Source organism: Ambystoma mexicanum, chromosome 8, assembly GCF_040938575.1.
Source record: "Ambystoma mexicanum isolate Mex_15411 chromosome 8, UKY_AmexF1_1, whole genome shotgun sequence".
NCBI lineage: Eukaryota > Metazoa > Chordata > Amphibia > Caudata > Ambystomatidae > Ambystoma > Ambystoma mexicanum.
The window spans coordinates 48840447-48858813 of NC_090929.1; the positions used below are offsets into that span (position 1 = coordinate 48840447).

Genomic DNA, 18367 nt, shown 5'->3' on the forward strand with positions numbered 1-18367 from the left:
TGTTTAGGGCTCGGCCACTTTCCACCATCCAGGCCTGTATTTATTGATATATTTAATTCACCTCCTTGGTATCCTGCTCGTACCTGGAAGAAAGCCGAATGACACATTGTGGGTCGTCTGGTCATTCTTAAAACAGATGCCCTTCTGCTCAAGCAGGTCAAAAAGGGGTACCGTAAAAATATTATAGAGCGAAGGGGGAGAGGCACGCTCCCTGTGGCACCGCAAACAACAACGGTGCTGGTACAGCCTCTGGATCCTCGCTACACACCCCCTAATCTGTCTGTTATTCAGGAAAGACTGTATGCAAAGTGCAGCCTTACCCGAAAAGGCACCCACTTCAATCAACCTGGTGAACAACATAGAATGGTCAACCCGATCAAACGCCACAGATAGGACAAGGAGCCTTAGTAGTGCCGCCCGCCCCTTATCCATTACCTGCAACCAATGGCGTTGCCAGGAATCAAATTTAGGGGGTGCACGTTGGGAGCCAAAGACAAAAGTAGGGGGGGCCACAAACAAAAGTAGGGGGCTGCCTATAAAAGGGAATGTGTTGACATCACAAACACTCCTGCAGAGAAGCTTTTGTGCACCCCAACTACCACACCCCACTGCACTTCCCCTCCCATCAGAATGTAGGCACATGAAGTCGCTAATGACTCATAATTAGCGGTTTAGTGGGCTACATTCTGATGGGAGGGCTACATGATAGTTTTCATTGTTGTGCGGCAGCATTACGGCTGTGTGTGTGTGAGGTGTGAGTGTGTGCCTTGCGGGTGGGCGGCAGACATCACCAGAGGGCAGGGCAGGCAGTGGGGGCCCAAATGGGGCACGGGATTTCAGAGGGGTGGCCTACCTAGCGACGACACTGCCTGCACAGCCTGGATTTTAGGTCCAACAAGGCTGTTTCTGTGCTGTGTCCTTGCCTGAAGCCAGACTGCCATTTATTTAAAATACTGTGTGTGTTTAAATCCTCTAAAATGTGGACACACGCACCACGGTCTAACATTTTCAGTAGAAATGGTGTGTTACTGATAGGCCTATAAGCTGTTTCCACCAGCGGGTCCAAGCCTGCTTTTTTTTAACAGAGGAGTGATCCAGGCATTCTTGAGCACATCTGGAGCATGGCAATCCTTAAAAGACGCATTTACACATCTGGACAGGTTCCCTATCAATGACGGGCTGCAAGCTTTAATGCTGATAGCGGGACAAGCTCCCGCTTAGCATTTAGTATTTAGTAGACTTGAGTTTGTCAATAATAGCTGCAACTCAGCTTCCGACACTGGTCTAAAGTTACATTTGTATTCTGTAATTTTCTGCGATTTAAAGATGGGGGGAGCGGTACTTGATCCACCGGCCACCTACTAGCCTCAATGTTCAAGTTTCTTCATCAGGCTTCTTGGATCGATATACACTAACACGTCCTCTCTCCTCATTCTTGACCTCTCCTCTGCCTTTGACACGGTAAACCACAACATCCTGATCGCATGTCTTCGTGACACGTTGGGAATCACAGGTCAGGCTCTGGCGTGGTTAATCTCCTTCCTTTCTGACTGCCCATCCCAGGTGGAACTTGGATCCTTTCTCTCTACTATTACTCTTTCAACCTGTGACGTTCCCCAGGGCTCTAACTTATCCCCCTGGTTCTTCAATGTCTACATGGCTGCCCTGGCACGAGTGATTGCCACTTTCATCTCTAACTTCCAGTGTTATGCGGATGACACTCAACTCTCCTTCAGACTACTCTCAGCCACCTCCTCTACTTCGCTCATATCTGACTGTCTGTCCGCAATTCAGTCTTGGTGTGCTGCAAACGACCTCTGCCTCAACGCCAGTAAGACTGACATTGTTCGCATTGGGACTCCTCTTCCTGCTTTCCCATTCTCACTCTGGCCGGCTGCTCTTGGGCCTGTGCCTGCACCCACCTGCGAGGCAAAAAAATCCTTGGGGTCATCTTCGACTCCACGCTCTCCTTCTTCTCTCACGTTCTGGACATCTCTAAAAAGTCCAACTACCAGCTACACCTCCTCAGAGGTACTCTTCCTTTTCTCACCTTCCTGCAGAGGCTCATTGTCTCCAAAGGCCTGGTTCTCTCAAGGCTGGACTACTGCAACTGTCTCTTTCTCAACCTCCCTGCCTCTGCTCTGCGCCCTCTGTAACTCATCCAGAACAGGACTGCAAGGCTTATCCTTTGCCTCAATCCCTGGGACCGCATCCCTCTGGTGTTGAAATCCCTCCACTGGCTCCCCGTGGCTGCAAGGATCAAGTTCAAGACCCTCTGCATTATCCACAGGGCTTTCTGGGGCCTAGGACCTACCTATCTGCAATGATGCCTACCTATATACTGTCTTACCTGAGCCCCCCGCTCATCTAGCTCCAACCTTCTGCGAGTGAGCCGGTTCTCCAAGCAGAGATTTGGGGGGAGATCTTTATCCTTAGCAGGGGCCTCCCTCTGGAATAGCCTCCCTGCCACCATCAGTCTTGAGCTTGACCTCCTTAAGTTCTGAAAACTTCTTAAGACATTCCTCTCCTCCTCTTCCTTCTCTCTCCCTCTACCCTGCTAACCCCTCTCTCCGCTCTATCCCTCTCTCCCTCCTTTTCCATACAGCTTGCTGACTGGCTGCTGGGTGTACCTCAGAGTCTCACAGGTCCCTGGCACCCTCGCCAGTCCTCTCGCACTTGCCTCCAAGCCTGCCCTTGACTCATCGCTACTGCACTTGGTCAGTGACCCATGAGAGTGGCATCTCTCAGCACTTACCCCAGTTTCTGACGGACTAGGTGCATTTGGGCTCCCCCCTGCACTTGTCCCCCATCCCCTCTCCTGTTTTCTCCATGCACTTGCTCGATATGAATGCACCATGCCTTGAAGATGGTCTATATGTTTTTCCCTTGTCGTGCCTCCTTGCATGGTGGCGCTTCAATGCACTTGGAAAAACGACAGAATCGTCGTCAGACCTATTTGCTGTTATCTACACAGTTAATTCTCGGGAGGATAGCACAGGGGCAAGACGCTCGCCCTGGAAGCAAGACGACGCAGAGCAACACAGGTTCGATCCCCGGGTCCACGCTTAGAAACCTCTGGGTATTAAGCGTGTTATAAAACACCATTTATAATTGTATTATATGCACTTACTCTGCCTGGGCAAACTTGTATCGTTCAGAAGTTCAAGTTTTATTTCCCTCTTGTTCCTTCCCTCCTTGAGCGCTTTGAAACACTTGCCTTGTGCATAGGCGCTTTACAAATAAACGTTACCATGCCATTACCATACACATATGGTGTCTTTTTTGGGAACGTTCTTTTTTGTTGGACAGGGATTTTCTAACTCTTTTAGCACCAGAAATGGCTCTTTAGATTCAGACTCTGCCTGGGGGAGCCTCTTATCCAACATTATTTTTTAGCAGAGAATAATGGCCATTTATACGCTTTGGACGCAATGTTATATATGCGTCCTTCTGTACAATACTTTCAGAAGGTTTCCAAGCATAAAACATTTATTTTTGTTGGCTTTAAGTTTCTGAAGATCTGATGAAAGCCATGTATTTACTTGTTTGTCTGGCACTAGTCTGGTTATCCGAGGTGCGATGCTATTAGTTGCTTCCAGTAAGGTTTCCTGGTAGGCCTTAGCCATGTCCATCATCCCGCCTGCTTGGTCTCCTAAAGGAGTAATCCAGACTTGTAATGCTGCTGGAGATAACTTTCTAGGTTTCCTGGTAGGCCTTAGCCATGTCCATCCCGCCTGCTTGGTCTCCTAAAGGAGTAATCCAGACTTGTAATGCTGCTGGAGATAACTTTCTAGGTTTCCTGGTAGGCCTTAGCCATGTCCATCCCGCCTGCTTGGTCTCCTAAAGGAGTAATCCAGACTTGTAATGCTGCTGGAGATAACTTTCTAGGTTTCCTGGTAGGCCTTAGCCATGTCCATCCCGCCTGCTTGGTCTCCTAAAGGAGTAATCCAGACTTGTAATGCTGCTGGAGATAACTTTCTAGGTTTCCTGGTAGGCCTTAGCCATGTCCATCCCGCCTGCTTGGTCTCCTAAAGGAGTAATCCAGACTTGTAATGCTGCTGGAGATAACTCTCTAGGTTTCCTGGTAGGCCTTAGCCATGTCCATCCCGCCTGCTTGGTCTCCTAAAGGAGTAATCCAGACTTGTAATGCTGCTGGAGATAACTCTCTAGGTTTCCTGCTAGGCCTTAGCCATGTCCACCCCGCCTGCTTGGTCTCCTAAAGGAGTAATCCAGACTTGTAATGCTGCTGGAGATAACTTTCTAGGTTTCCTGGTAGGCCTTAGCCATGTCCATCCCGCCTGCTTGGTCTCCTAAAGGAGTAATCCAGACTTGTAATGCTGCTGGAGATAACTTTCTATTGTTTCTAGAAGTCATTAACGTTTTAGTCATCGTTTTAATCCTTATGCTTTTCTCCGACACCAGAGGAAACTGGATCAGGAAATGGTCAGGCCATGGGCAGGAATAAACTGACACACCATTAATCATAATATTGGGAGTGGGCAGCCAATCCAGAGTATTCCCTCCTGTACGGGTGGCGACCGCGACTCTAATCCTGTGCATAGCACCTAGATTAGTACATGCAGCTTCTAAACTCTTTGCCGAACAATCTGTTAGATCACCCAACGACAAATTGAAATCACCCAGTAGTATCAACTTAGTAGTGTGTTTTATCTGGGGTAATAACATATGCCATAGATGTGAAGTGAAGTCTGGTACAGCTAACGGAGGTCTAGAAACCAGCACCAGGTTAACTGTGCTCTCTGCATCTATCCTAATTTTAACCAAGAGGGGTTTGCAGCCTTCTGGACCCAACATTCCTTCCTTCAGTTCCTTCAGTTCCTTCACTCTTCTGTTCCTTCACACATGCTGTTCCTTCACTCTTCTGTTCCTTCACACATGCTGTTCCTTCACACATGCTGTTTCTTCACACATGCTGTTTCTTCACACATGCTGTTCCTTCACACACGCTGTTCCTTCACACACGCTGTTCCTTCACACACGCTGTTCCTTCACACACGCTGTTCCTTTACACATGCTGTTCCTTCACGCATGCTGTCCTTCACACATGCTGTTCCTTCACACATGCTGTTCCTTCACACATGCTGTTTCTTCACACATGCTGTTCCTTCACACACGCTCTTCCTTCACACATGCTGTCCTTCACACACGCTGTTCCTTCACACACGCTGTTCCTTCACACATGCTGTTCCTTCACACGTGCTGTTATGCGCTGGACCCATCCTCTTGGAGACATGGGTTATTTACCAGAAGACACAAGCTCCCATTGGCTACTATCACACCATTGACACGTGTTTGTTTTCTCACTGTTACTTTGTGTTGTCAGCAGGGCCCCTCTCAAACCCCTGTCCCCTGCCTTGCTCTGTTGGACCCTCACCGCTCTGTTGCTGTCTCTCTCCACAGGTGTCCCGGTGCGGGTCACAAATATTGGCGATGGAACTTCACGCAGTTCTGCGCTGGACCTCTTCGTGTATCTAAATGAGATTGCGTAAGTTAAGTGCCTGCCCTTCTTCGTAGCACAGAGCTGTCCTCCTGCTCTTTGCTCTTCTCCTGTTTCCTGGTTTTCCTCCCAACTCTTCCTGGGTGTTGCCAGCTTTTACTCACGCCTCTTCCTGTGATTTACCTGCTCTTCTTCACACCTCGTCCTGTGTGTTACCTGCTTTTGCTCCCACCTCTTCCTGTATGTTACCAGCTATTACTCATGCCATTTGCTGTGTATTGCCAGATTTTATTCACAACTCTTCCTGTGTGTTGGCAACTTTTTTGTTCACGCCACTTCCTGTGTGTTACCAGCTTTTACTTACGCCGCTTCCTATGTGTTGCCAGGTTTTACGCACGCATCTTTCGATGTGTTTCCAGCTTTTACTCATGCCTTTTCCTGTGTGTTACCAGCTTTTACTCACGCATCTTTCTGTGTGTTACCTGCTTTTAATCATGCCTCTTCCTGTGTGTTACCAGCTTTTACTCACACCTCTTCCTATGTGTTACCTGCTCTTACTCACATGTCTTCCTTTCTGTTACCAGCTTTTAATCCTGCCTTTTCCTGTGTGTTACCTACTCTTACTCCCACCTCTTCCTGTGTGTTAACTGCTTTTACTCACATGTCTTCCTTTGTGTTACCAGTTTTTAATCCTGCCTTTTCCTGTGTGTTACCTACTCTTACTCACACCTCTTCCTGTGTGTTAACTGCTTTTACTCACGCCCCTTCCTGTGATTTACCTGCTCTTCTTCACACCTCGTCCTGTGTTACCTGCTTTTGCTCCCACCTCTTCCTGTATGTTACCGCTATTACTCATGCCATTTGCTGTGTATTGCCAGATTTTATTCACAACTCTTCCTGTGTGTTGGCAACTTTTGTTCACGCCACTTCCTGTGTGTTACCAGCTTTTACTTACGCCTCTTCCTGTGTGTTGCCAGGTTTTACGCACGCCTCTTCCTGTGTGTTGCCAGGTTTTACGCACGCCTCTTCCTGTGTGTTGCCAGGTTTTCTGCACGCCTCTTCCTGTGTGTTGCCAGGTTTTACGCACGCCTCTTCCTGTGTGTTACCAGCTTTTACTTACGCCTCTTCCTGTGTGTTGCCAGGTTTTACGCACGCCTCTTCCTGTGTGTTACCAGCTTTTACTCACGCCTCTTCCTGTGTGTTACCAGGTTTTACGCACGCCTCTTCCTGTGTGTTGCCAGGTTTTACGCACGCCTCTTCCTGTGTGTTACCTGCTTTTGCCGTTTCTTTGCCAGTGACTTCAAGATCTTGTTTTGCTTTCCATCCCTGACCCGAACATCTCAAAGCATATCATTAATGGTATCTGTCACCCGTTGCCAAGTGATCCGGCGCTGCCTGGTGCGGAATTCCTCCAAGACAGAAGTTCTCTTTCTCCTGGCCTCGAAGGACAACCCCACTCTTTCTTCTCCTCCTTCTTTCCACGTGACCTCCTCGCTACATTAGGCAAGGCCTGCCGTCTTGGGGTCCTCTTTGACAAATAATTCCACTTCACCGCTGCCACTGCCCCTGTGGCCAGGATTAACCTTCTAGATATCAGGAAGATGTGGCCAAAGAGCAGCCATCACTTGACCTAAGCTCTGATCTCTACCCCGGCCTTGATGACAGCCCTCGCCCCTTCCTGGACCCTCCCCGCTGCTTCCTCGCACTAATCAACAAAGTACTGAACTTTACTGCACCCACGATTTATAATCTCTCCAGATCCTACCTGACTTCCACTTACCGGCCTGTCACGCCAGGTGGCTCTCAAGGCAAACCTGTGCGATCTTTAAGCTTCTTCTTATTGCCTTAAAAGCAATCTATGGACCTACCCCTCCCCCACTATCTTGATGAGTGCACTTCTCCTTACTCCCTTTTAAAACACTACGCTCATAAATCGCAGTGCATCCCCCTTCCCCCCTGCACATCCTCCTGCTTCTCCAGCATACTCTTTGATACCCCACCCCCCCATCTCTAGTGAAGTGCTCTCCCATGACCAACCAAGCGTTCAACTCTAGAGACCATACAAGACTAGGCCGAAGCACCACTTGCCAGCGTGCTAAGGTACATCCTTACGCCTCTTTTATTTCCTCCTTTGCTGACCGACCTTGCTGCCCTAACGGACATGATATACAGTTACACTTCTATAGTGCACCTGTGCAAATACTGGCTCAAGGCCTAAATGTTTCACATATGTACATATGTACACAGAACGGTTGGGCCCTAGGCCGAAACTGTCCTTGCGCTTCGCTCTATAATTCACTGAGCTTGGTTTGCAGCAGCGTGGTCACGGGTGGGTGGAGGTGCTGGCCACACCCCCTGTTTGGATAGAGTGAATGTAGTTCAGTCCCGGATACCTTGCGCTATTTGATTTGAAAAGATGGATGTCCACTACAATAGTTTGATTCAGAACCCAATGTGGTTTTATTAGTGTAGTGAAGACATGTAGACTTAAGGGTCAGCCGACACGTGTTTCGACTTTATGTAACAGTTACTCACTTGTCACAATCATCACTATCTTACATGTATGTTCAATAATAGCCTTGAAAAGGACCTTGGAGGTCGAAACACGTGTCGGCTGACTCTTAAGTCTACGTGTCTTCAGTACACTAATAAAACCACATTGGGTTCTGAATCAAACTATTGTAGTGGATATCCATCTTCTGAAATCAAATAGCGCAAGGTATCAGGGACTGAACTCTATTTACATATGTTCCTTTGCTATAGGATCTATGTTCCATTCGATTACCGTCGTTATCTGGCGCACTGTCGTCCATACAATCACAGGAACATGGCAAAGGTGCCCGTCCCCGGCACTGTCTCTATTTGTGCTGTTGGCCTGTGTGTAACATTTCTGGTTGAAAGTTCTGCCAGACTAGCCAATAAATAAATGCATATGGTAGGCTTGTGCCTGTCCCCCAGGGTAACTAACGTCGGTTTGCTCTGTCCACAGAGGAAAGCACGGTGTGGGGCGTATTGACATAGTGGAAAACAGATTCATCGGTATGAAGTCCCGAGGTGAGTTCCGTGAATATTCCAAGGCTCCTCTGGTAGCGGGTGATGTGGTCGGGTGGTTCTGCAACCTGACCTCTTCTGCAGTGTTCCTTGGGCAGAGCTGAGGAGCTTTATGAAGGAGCAAACGCCCAAGCCGATCCTTGGGGTGCCAGGGCCCGAGGTTGGATGGAGTTTCAATAATTGTTGTGGGTATAGTTTGAAGCAGGAAAAGGGCTAATTATATTAAGAAATCCAAAAAGGCTGTGGAGAGGTTCAGCTCTGTCCTGTACCATTGGCTGTCAATTAAAGGTGCATACATGTTTCTTACCACGTTGCCTCTTCCTCAGGGTCGCAGCATGAAGATGGTGGGTATTTTGCGGATCTTCTCCCAGTGTGAAAGACTGACTGTGGAAGAGGAAGTGGGCATTTCCTTCACACCAGCTTTGCACTGGTGTGCCCTTAAAGAGGGCATTTTCTAAACTGTGACCAGTGCCACAGTTGTCCTTTGAAGAATATTTGCTTGTTTCCTCGAACCTTTTCCACCTGCAAAACATGTTACATGCACGGGCAGTTTATCCATTTTTGTCCTGTGCCTCAGGGTGTCCCTTTAATGACCCTCTCTTGCATTGTCCCTTACATGCAATATTATGGATTGTTAGAAATCAACCAATCAGGTTGCTTGGATCACGGGATGAAGCCCACAAACTTAGCCCACATTCCGAGCACCCTAATGGCTGCTCCGCCCACCCCAGGATCCTCCCGCCGCCTTCCCCTTGGGGTTTTAGATCCCTGTCCCTATTACCTGATTCCCTCGGCGGGGCCACCCAGCTTTGCTCGGGCTTATAACTTGGACCCCAGGCTTTTACCAGCTGGTGAAGTCCCCAGAATGTGTGCTTATTGCTTAAGTAAAGGGCAAAAAGGCCTGGCTGCTTTCTCAAGTCTTCTTCCATGCTTCAGCCTGTCTGCAGAGGAGGCTGTGGGCCTTTTTTTCGAGCTGGATCCGGGGACCAAGCCAACGTGACCCCACTTCTAAACTATCATTTGTACATTTCAGAATAGTACCAAGGTTTGGGGGTGCACTTTTAGGGAATTTTGTTAGAAATGTGACTACTAACACACACTTGGCTAGTCAAAACTACCAGCGGCACAGTCCACGCAAAACCATGTGACCTCATGTCACTTCCCGGGATTGCTTGGCCATCACCACATCCAGTGGGTCGACTATTCCCCTCGGGTTCTCCCTGGGTCCCTGGGGATGAAGCCCTTAAAGGGCACTGTTCCAAGGACTGTTACATGTGCCCACACAACTTTCATATCGCCATGCCAGGAGTGCTGCCACCTTGTGTGGCCCTCTCTGCTCGACGCTGCACTCCCTTCCCTCCTGAGATCCCAAACCCTCCTTAAACTCTTTCTCTCCCACCCTTCTCGTGGCACCTCCTGCTTTTGGTCTTCCACCCTCCTTGCCACCCATCTTTAGAGCTAGCACCCCCTGACGTCACTTAAACTCTTTGTTTCCCGTGCTTCTCGTGCCACCTCCTGCTTCTAGTCTTCCTCCCTCCTTGCCGCACCCTTTTTCTCACCCAGCCTTTCCCCAACTCTCCACTCACTCTACCGAGGACTCATGGCATCAGGCATGCAGGCAGGGAAGTCTGAGTAAACCGAAAGCACACCATAACAAAGTGCATTATGTGTCCTTTTTCCATAGTGTCCATTCCTGTTGAATTAGTGAATTAGGGTGGTCAGGAAAGCAGCTCAAATAATCCATATATATATATATTCAGTGAAAAAACTTTGTTAAAAGGGACGTTATGGTTAAGTTGCTCTACTAAAAACCTATCAAATTCAGTAAAAAAACTTTGTTAAAGGGACGTTATGGTTCAAAGTAAAACCGAAAAACCCCTGAAATTCGGCAGTTATGGTAAGATAAGCAACCGGGTCATGGTATAAGTTCATGACAATCTGGATACTGGCCATGATCGCAAGGGACAGCAAATGGGGTTAAAGCGGCCTTGTCCACCTGGGACCGGCTATGGGGTAAAGTTATTCGAAAGTGGAATAGGTTTGAAAGGGAAAAAAAAATAGCTTGTGATAATATGGTCATACGGTTCTGCCTTCACCTTCTGCAGGCTGACATGGAAAGGGAGGAGGGGCTCTGTACAGAGCTCCGCCTTCCCTTTCCATGGTGGCCATCTTGGGAAAGGATTTTCCTTCCTACACCGGGAAGTGGAAGAAAAATAAATATTTTAGCACCCCAGGTTCCTGCTTTGGGAACCAGAGGTGCTAATGGCCTTTATGTGATGTCACTGATGTCATCAATGACATTTGTGATGTCATCTTTGATGTCCTGGGTGTTAGTCTTATCAGTGAATGGTGGTGGCGCGAGCTATGGTTGCTTAGCTTACCATAACGGGTGAATTCCTGAGGTTTTTTGGTTTTACTTGTAACCATAATGTCCCTTTAACAATGTTTTTTCATTGAATTATGTATGTTTTTATTAGTGCAACTTAACCATAATGTTCCTTTAACAAAGTTTTTCCATTGAATATGTATATTTAGGATATAGCACTAGTATTTATTCTGTTTTTGGGGGGTTGGAGCCCTGTGCCACTGGATCCAGTGTTAACCTGTTTCAATTTGGAGTGCTCAAGGTTCATTGTTGACACCATTATTGGGTTTTGAGAAAAAGATGTATTTATTGTGCTAGATGGTCAATTGCACGTTTTGTCAGATAATATTTGTCACTTGTGTGACATGCATCTTAGTGTACAATTGTTCAGACTAAGTTCTTAAGCTGGTTGCTTGTACTTTCAGTGCCGACACGTGTTTCAACCATGGGTTTTTCTCAAGGCAGAACATTAATACATCTTGTCCCATGTGGGTCTTGATCAATTGGGGGTCTGTGTGGGGTAGCTGAGTAGCTTCCATGCCCGGCGGGGTGAAGAGTTTTCCGCATCTGGTCACGGCGATCGTCTGGTTGTATTAATGTTCTGCCTTGAGAAAGACGTATGGTTGAAACACGTGTCGGCACTGAAAGTGCAAGCAAGCAGCTTAAGAACTTAGTGTGAACAATTGTACACTAAGATACATGTCACACAAGTGACAAATATCTGACAAAACGTGCAATTGATCACCTAGCACAATAAATACATCTTTTTCTCAAAACCCATTAATGGTGTCAACTATCATTGAATGAACCTTGACCATTCCAAATTGAAACAGGCTAACACCGGATCCAGCGCCACTGTACAACAGGGCTCCAACCCCCCATAAAAAGCGTACTTTTCCAAAACTGGGACTGCAGGAGCTCTGTCCCATGTAACCCCATACACAAGCAGCAGGAAAGAAAACAACAAGCAGAAGAATATCTACTATTTATGGATAAATTGAGGTGCATATGCTAGCGCAGAGATCCACAGTTCCGTGAAGCTCCAACCACCCGACTTATAGTATTTATTCTGCACTCCACTGCCACTTGCATGGTCTCCGGGCACTCTGGAGGATCTCAAAGAGGGGAGACTGGTGTGGTTAGTGTGGATAGAGGGACAATGTCACGTAGCTTTGCTGCTGTGTTGTTCTGTTAATGTGTGTATTTGGGAAGTGCCTGGGCACTGTGTGTGGGCCTTTTCTTAGGCACTTTGGGCTAAGGGCTTAGGGGCATTCATGTCCAGATGGGTACCTTGTGTTGTCTGGGGTGCACGGATGCATTCACTGAGGCTGTGGCGTGTAATTTGTTTGTAAGCGTGTTGTTTTCTGTTTAATATCTATTGGGAGTGAAATTAACTTGCCCGTGGGGAGTCAAGTGGCGCTCGGAGCCCGAGGATTTCTTTTCTTGCTGCTTTTTGGCCCCCCACCTCCTGCACACCGGAGAGTTTAAGAACTGCTGCTGCTGCTCTCCCCCTGAGGGTGAAGCCCGCAGCGGAGTCAACGGGGGGGCAGGTGGCGCTTGGATCCTGAGGATTGTTTACTTGATGCTTTTTGGCCACGGCCAACCCCCCATCCCAGAGAGCTTAAGTACTGCTGCTCTCCCCCGCCCCCGAGGGTGAAGCCCGCAGGGATTCAAGGGCGCTTGGGTGTTAGCGTTCCGCTTGGGTGTTAGCGTTCCGCTTGGGTGTTAGCGTTCCGCTTGGGTGTTAACGTTCCGCTTGGGTGTTAGCGTTCCGCTTGGGTGTTAGCGTTCCGCTTGGGTGTTAACGTTCCGCTTGGGTGTTAGCGTTCCGCTTGGGTGTTAACGTTCCGCTTGGGTGTTAGCGTTCCGCTTGGGTGTTAGCGTTCCGCTTGGGTGTTAACGTTCCGCTTGGGTGTTAGCGTTCCGCTTGGGTGTTAACGTTCCGCTTGGGTGTTAGCGTTCCGCTTGGGTGTTAACGTTCCGCTTGGGTGTTAGCGTTCCGCTTGGGTGTTAGCGTTCCGCTTGGGTGTTAACGTTCCGCTTGGATGTTAGCGTTCCGCTTCCCCAACTGATTGAATTCGGGCTCTGTCTCTATAATCGTCCCCTGAGTGCCAACTACCTTTGTTGATTGGCTAATGAACCGGTGAGCAGAAGTGAGAGGGCGAGAGGGCGAGAGAGCGAGATCGCGCCTTCCTGTGGAGCTTTGTGTAGTTGCTGTTGATCTACCTTCATCTATGTTTCTTAAGCCTATAAGGGAGTGAACTCTTTGATTATGGAAATTAAAGACTTGCCAGTGGATATTGACGGTCTGGGCAGCGTTCGCTCTAAGGCCCACTGGGTGCCCCTTTGAAGGCACCCAAAGCCCCCGCCTTAGCCCTTAATTTGAAATCCAACTGTGACTCCCATTCGGCTGATGCCGACCTCATCTCCTCCTGCGACTTGGATACAGAGCAAGATATAGGAAAGAAAGGCCCTTCCAACCGGCCAATGAAGGAGCTAGAGCGCCAGGTCCCCTTTGAAACTGCCCCCTCTCCCGAGGGGTCAAAAGACGGGGCAAAATCTTACTATTCCAGGGAACCTTAAGGGGCCGGCCATGGTGGGCAAGGCCCCCATCATCATTCAAACTCACCAGACGGAATACGTTATTACCACTGTTACCACTGTCGGCGCTTGCTGCTTATGAGGGTGATCGGGAGCCTGTTCCTTTTTCAACGGAAACAAGTGTCTTTCATATTGGCGAAGGTCTTGACCCCGAGGCCTCTGCAGGTGTTGTGGGGGCATCTAGCTGTGCTGAAAGTGTCATGTTTCCCACTGCCGAGGGTGTTGAGGGTGGCTTTGGTACTGTCTGCTCTATTCCCTCTGTCACCCTCACCAACCGATTTAACTGTCTCTCAGAAGGCACTCCATCCACTCTAGCTCCGGGCTATAATTTAGCACTGCCTGCCCCCAATCCCGTTAATTTCGTTCTGAGAGTTTGTCCTTGGATGACTGTCTCGCATAGAAAGAAGAGGAAAGCAGTGGGGAAACCTAATACATCCAAACACGCGTGTGCCCGGCTCAACCTCCACTGGCGAAGTCCCTCCATGACAGGAGTGCCCAGACTAGTGTGGCAGGGATGGCTCCTCTTTCGAATAGGTTGAAACTATCTCCGAAAATCAAAGAAATGTTCACCGGCCTGAAAGAGCTGGCCCTTCCGAAGGCGGAATCTTGGCTGAGTGAGGTGGCGGATTGCTTGAAAGAGATTAGGGCCAAGGTTTTTGTCTCTGGAGGACTCATGCGCTCATCCGCCCATCAACGCTTCCGGGCCACCCCTGCATACCAACCCCTCAGTAATTAGGGCCACCCGCTGTTTTGCCCCCAGTCGGTCATCTCGCTCTAACAAGCCCCCCCCTATTGTTGGGTGGGTCCAACCTCTTGTGCACCCACCCCTATTGAGTCCTCATCTGAAGTATGGCTCCGGCCACACTGCCATCAGGGACCTAAAACTGTCTGGTGCCAACCTAACGGTAATGGGGAAGGTAAGAGGGGCCGGATTGTTCTGTTCACATGGTGAATGTAAGTAGACTCAGGAGTGGCTGCTTTTCTATTATAAGCGAAGGCGTTGGGAGATGCCGGCGTGGTGCGATTCCTAACTCAAGCTTTGATTTCATTCATATTGTTTTCACATCCGAGTCCTTTGCCATGGGCCTTCTAAGCTTCTGAACCCTTATGGTCCTTTTTAATCAAGGCAACACATCACACGATGGAGGGAGATGCAGAGTAACTCTTACACCAAATGATAAGACCGACCCAGGAAGTTGTCAAAGTGTCACGAAAGACTGTTTTAATTTCAATTCTCTAAAACAGGGAGTTACAACGGACATCAACGGATGTAACACAGAAAAGTCTTGACGCATTTCATAAAAGAACATACTTGTATAGCAGAAATGTGTCATACGTAACATCATACTACGTGGCAAACTAAGAAAACCTACTTGGGATTGTGGTTGGCTTAAGGGGAACATCTAAGGGATTGGATTGTGATTGGATCTCTATAGTCAGGTGGACAACATGTGCCCACCACTAGTGCAATCATCTTCAACAGATATTAAGTACACATCATCTCATTGGCTCTCAAACTATAAGAACCTCGTTATATGGCCCACTACAATTGGTTATGATATGATATGATATGATATGGCATTTATACACAAGTGTTTCAAGGCGCGACGAGGCAAAGGGGGGGCAGAGGGAAGACAGACAACGATCCCACTAGGCCAGGTGTCATTCAGATGCATGGAAAGGGGCAAGAGGTAAAAGTGCAGGGGGTTGAGGGGGAGGGGACAGTGCAGTGCATGGGAAATAGAATAAATAGGCAATAAGTGGAAGTGCAGCCAGCAGGTGGCAGGTGCTGGTAGTGGGACTGTGGGGATACAGAAACAGTCCCCATGTGCGGGGGTTGCAATGAAGGCAGTGCAGGTGTGTGTAACTGGTGGGGGGGACCTGGGCCCGAGATCAGACGGTGGCCAGGTAACCAGTGCAGTTTCAGCCAGGAGGCCAGCAGGGGAGTGGAGGGGAAAAAGCAGGGGCAAAGAGAAAGGTTTTGAGGTGCTTCTGGAACCAGAGATGGTTCTCCTTAAGTTTCAGAGATGCAGGGAGGCTGTTCCAGAGGGAGGCCCCAGCCGAAGAAAGAGATCTACCACCAACTCGTTGCTTGGAGAAGCGACTGACCCTTAGGGGGTTGGAGGCGGCTGACCAAAGAACTCGAAAAGGAAGATATTTGGGAAGAGAGAGTTGAAGGTATTGAGGCCCCAGGCCCCAGAAGGCCTGGTGGACAATGCAGAGGGTTTTAAACTTAATCCTTGCAGCCACTGGGAGCCAGTGCAGAGATTTCAGTCCTGGATAGATACGATCCCTGGGTTTGAGGCCAAGGACAAGTCTCGCAGTCCTGTTCTGGATGAGTTGCAGAGGTCGTAGAGTAGTAGCAGGCAGATTTAGAAAGAGGCTGTTGCAGTAGTCCAGTCTAGAGAAAGCCAGAGCTCTGGAGACAGTGATCTTCTGGGGGAATGAGAGGAAAGGAAGACTACCTCTGAGGAGGTGCAGCTGGTAGTGTGACTTCTTAGAGATGTCAGAGATGTGAGGAGCGAAGGAGAGTGTAGAGTCGAAGATGACCCCGAGGTTTTTAGCCTCACAGGTGGGGGCAGGCAGAGGACCAAGAAAGGCCGGCCAGAGAGTGACAGGAAAGGAGGGAGTGGGTGTGCCCATGAGGAGAATCTCGTCCTTACTGGCATTAAGGCAGAGATCATTGGTGGCACACCACTCCTGGATGGCAGACAGACAATCAGAGATGAGAAAGGGAGAAGAGGTGGCTCAGGGTAACCTGAAAATGAGCTGAGAGTCATCTGCATAACACTGGAAGTTGGGGCAGAGTGTGGCAATGTGGTGGGCAAGAAGTGCCAGGTATTGGTTGAACAGCCAGGGAGAGAGGTTAGACCCCTGGGGAACACCACAGGTAGAGATAAAGATAGAGAGGAAGGACCCAAGTTGAACCTGGGAGGGTCGGTCAGAAAGGAAAGAAGTGAACCACGCCAGGGCCTGACCGATGATACCAAGGTTGTCCCGGAGACGATTCAGCAGAATGGAATGGTTAACAGTGTCAAAGGCAGAGGAGAGATCAAGTAAGGGGAGGACAAATGGGGTGTTGGAGTTGAGGTTGGAGAGCAGGTCTTCACGGATGTTCAGGAGAGCAGTTTCCATGCTTCTGGCAGCTCTGAATCCAGACTGATGGTCAAGGAGACAACCAACAGATTTAGAGTGAAGGTTGAGCTGGGAGATGGCCAGCTTTTCCAGGAGTTTGCCCAGGAATGGAGTGGTGGAGATTGGGCGATAGTTGGCCGGGCAGGAGGGGACGGCAGAGAGTTTCTTAAGAAGAGGGTGCACAAGGGAGAGCTTCAGGGGTGACGGAAAGACTCCAGAAGCGAAGGAGTGGTTGCAGAAGTCAGCCAGGGCAGGAGCCAGGGAGTCCATGTGGTCCTTGATGGTTTTGAAGGAAAAGGGGTGAACCTGTTTTGATGAAACCTTCATAGATCGGACTTGTCTAGAAACCTTGTCTGGGGAGAATAGAGGAAAAGCAGAGAAGGAGGGAGGAGAGGTGGCTGCAGAAGGGCCAGAGGAGGAGCAAGAAGTAGAGGGAGGAAGAGTTGGCATGTTTGTACCCTTCTGGAACATTCGAGGGAGGGGGATGCTGTTCCATAGGAGGGAGCAAGCTGAGGAAAGCGAATGACCACCTACCCTCTGTTTAGCAAAATGCTTTACAAACAGAGAGTTAGAGCCAGAGGAGTGTTGTGGTCTAGAGGGGGAGTATTTTGTTAGATAAAGTTGAAGATAGTGTGGTCCTCGGGTCCAGACCGCCTTGTGGATGATGCAGAGGGATTTGAATTTAATCCGTGCAGCAACCAGGAGCCAGTGAAGACTTTTTGGTGCAGAAGAGAAGCAGTCCCTGGGCTTAAGGCCAAGGATAAGTCTTGCTGCCCTATTCTGGATTAGCTGCAGGGGTCGCAGAGTGGAAGATGGTAGATTCAGGAGGAGGATATTGCAATAGTCCAGCCTAGCGAGAACCCGGGCTCGGGTAACATTGAGCCTCTGTGGGAAAGTGAGAAAAGGGAGAATTCCTTTGAGAAGGAAGAGCTGAAAGTGGACATTCTGGTCAATGTCCTGAGTGTGAGGGAGAAAGGAGAGAGAGAAACCGAAGATGACTCCCAAGGTTTCTGGCTTCAGAAGACGGTGCAGGGGGAGAGCTCAAAGAGGAAGGTCAGAGTGAAGAGAAGAAGGAGGGAGAAGGGGTCCTGATGGGAAGGTTCTCCCCCCGAGAATATTTCTTTAAATAATGGTTTAAAATGGTGGATTCTAGAGCAACCTTTTAGAAAAATTGGTTAAAATCCAAACAGTTTACAATTGTTTTTTTTAGGGTAGCTCATGAAAAATTCCAATAGATGCGAGTCACCAAAAGTGCACTGGAGAATTTCTCCAACACATTTTCATGATGCCTTTTTGCACAGTATGTGCCAGTATAACATATCTTCGCACTGGCTGTGCCCATACACTTCCATGCTGACTGCACCATTATACCCTAGTATTCCCATTTAAGAACATGCTCATGTTTGCTTTGCGCATAATGCCAGTAATGCTACTATAAGAAAACATGTCCATGTTTGTTTTGCTGATATATGGCAGTATCCCCACATAAGAACATATTCCAGTTGGCTTTACTAATAAAAATGCATGCCAAAGTATGAAAACATGTCTAAACTGGCTGTACTAAAATGCCAGTCCAGCTACATAATAACACTTATGAGGCTTGCTTCATCAAAGATACCCAATACAAAATGTCGTACCACAATAAGAAATGGCTAGACTGGTTGTATAAAATTGATCATCTTACTTCATAATAATACTCATGCTTGCTTTACCAAAAATTCCCAATACAAAATGTCATACCACAATAAGAAATGACT

General features: G+C 48.5%; 1 protein-coding gene across 1 annotated transcript in view; it reads left to right on the plus strand.

The window, feature by feature from the left end:
* Positions 1 to 18367, plus strand: part of ASS1 (argininosuccinate synthase 1) — a 514067-nt gene that overhangs the window by 195462 nt on the left and 300238 nt on the right. Inside the window, exons 11-12 of the mRNA XM_069609263.1 lie at positions 5422 to 5506; positions 8448 to 8512. Of these exons, the coding sequence (XP_069465364.1) occupies positions 5422 to 5506; positions 8448 to 8512 (150 nt within the window). The remainder of the gene's footprint in view (positions 1 to 5421; positions 5507 to 8447; positions 8513 to 18367) is intronic.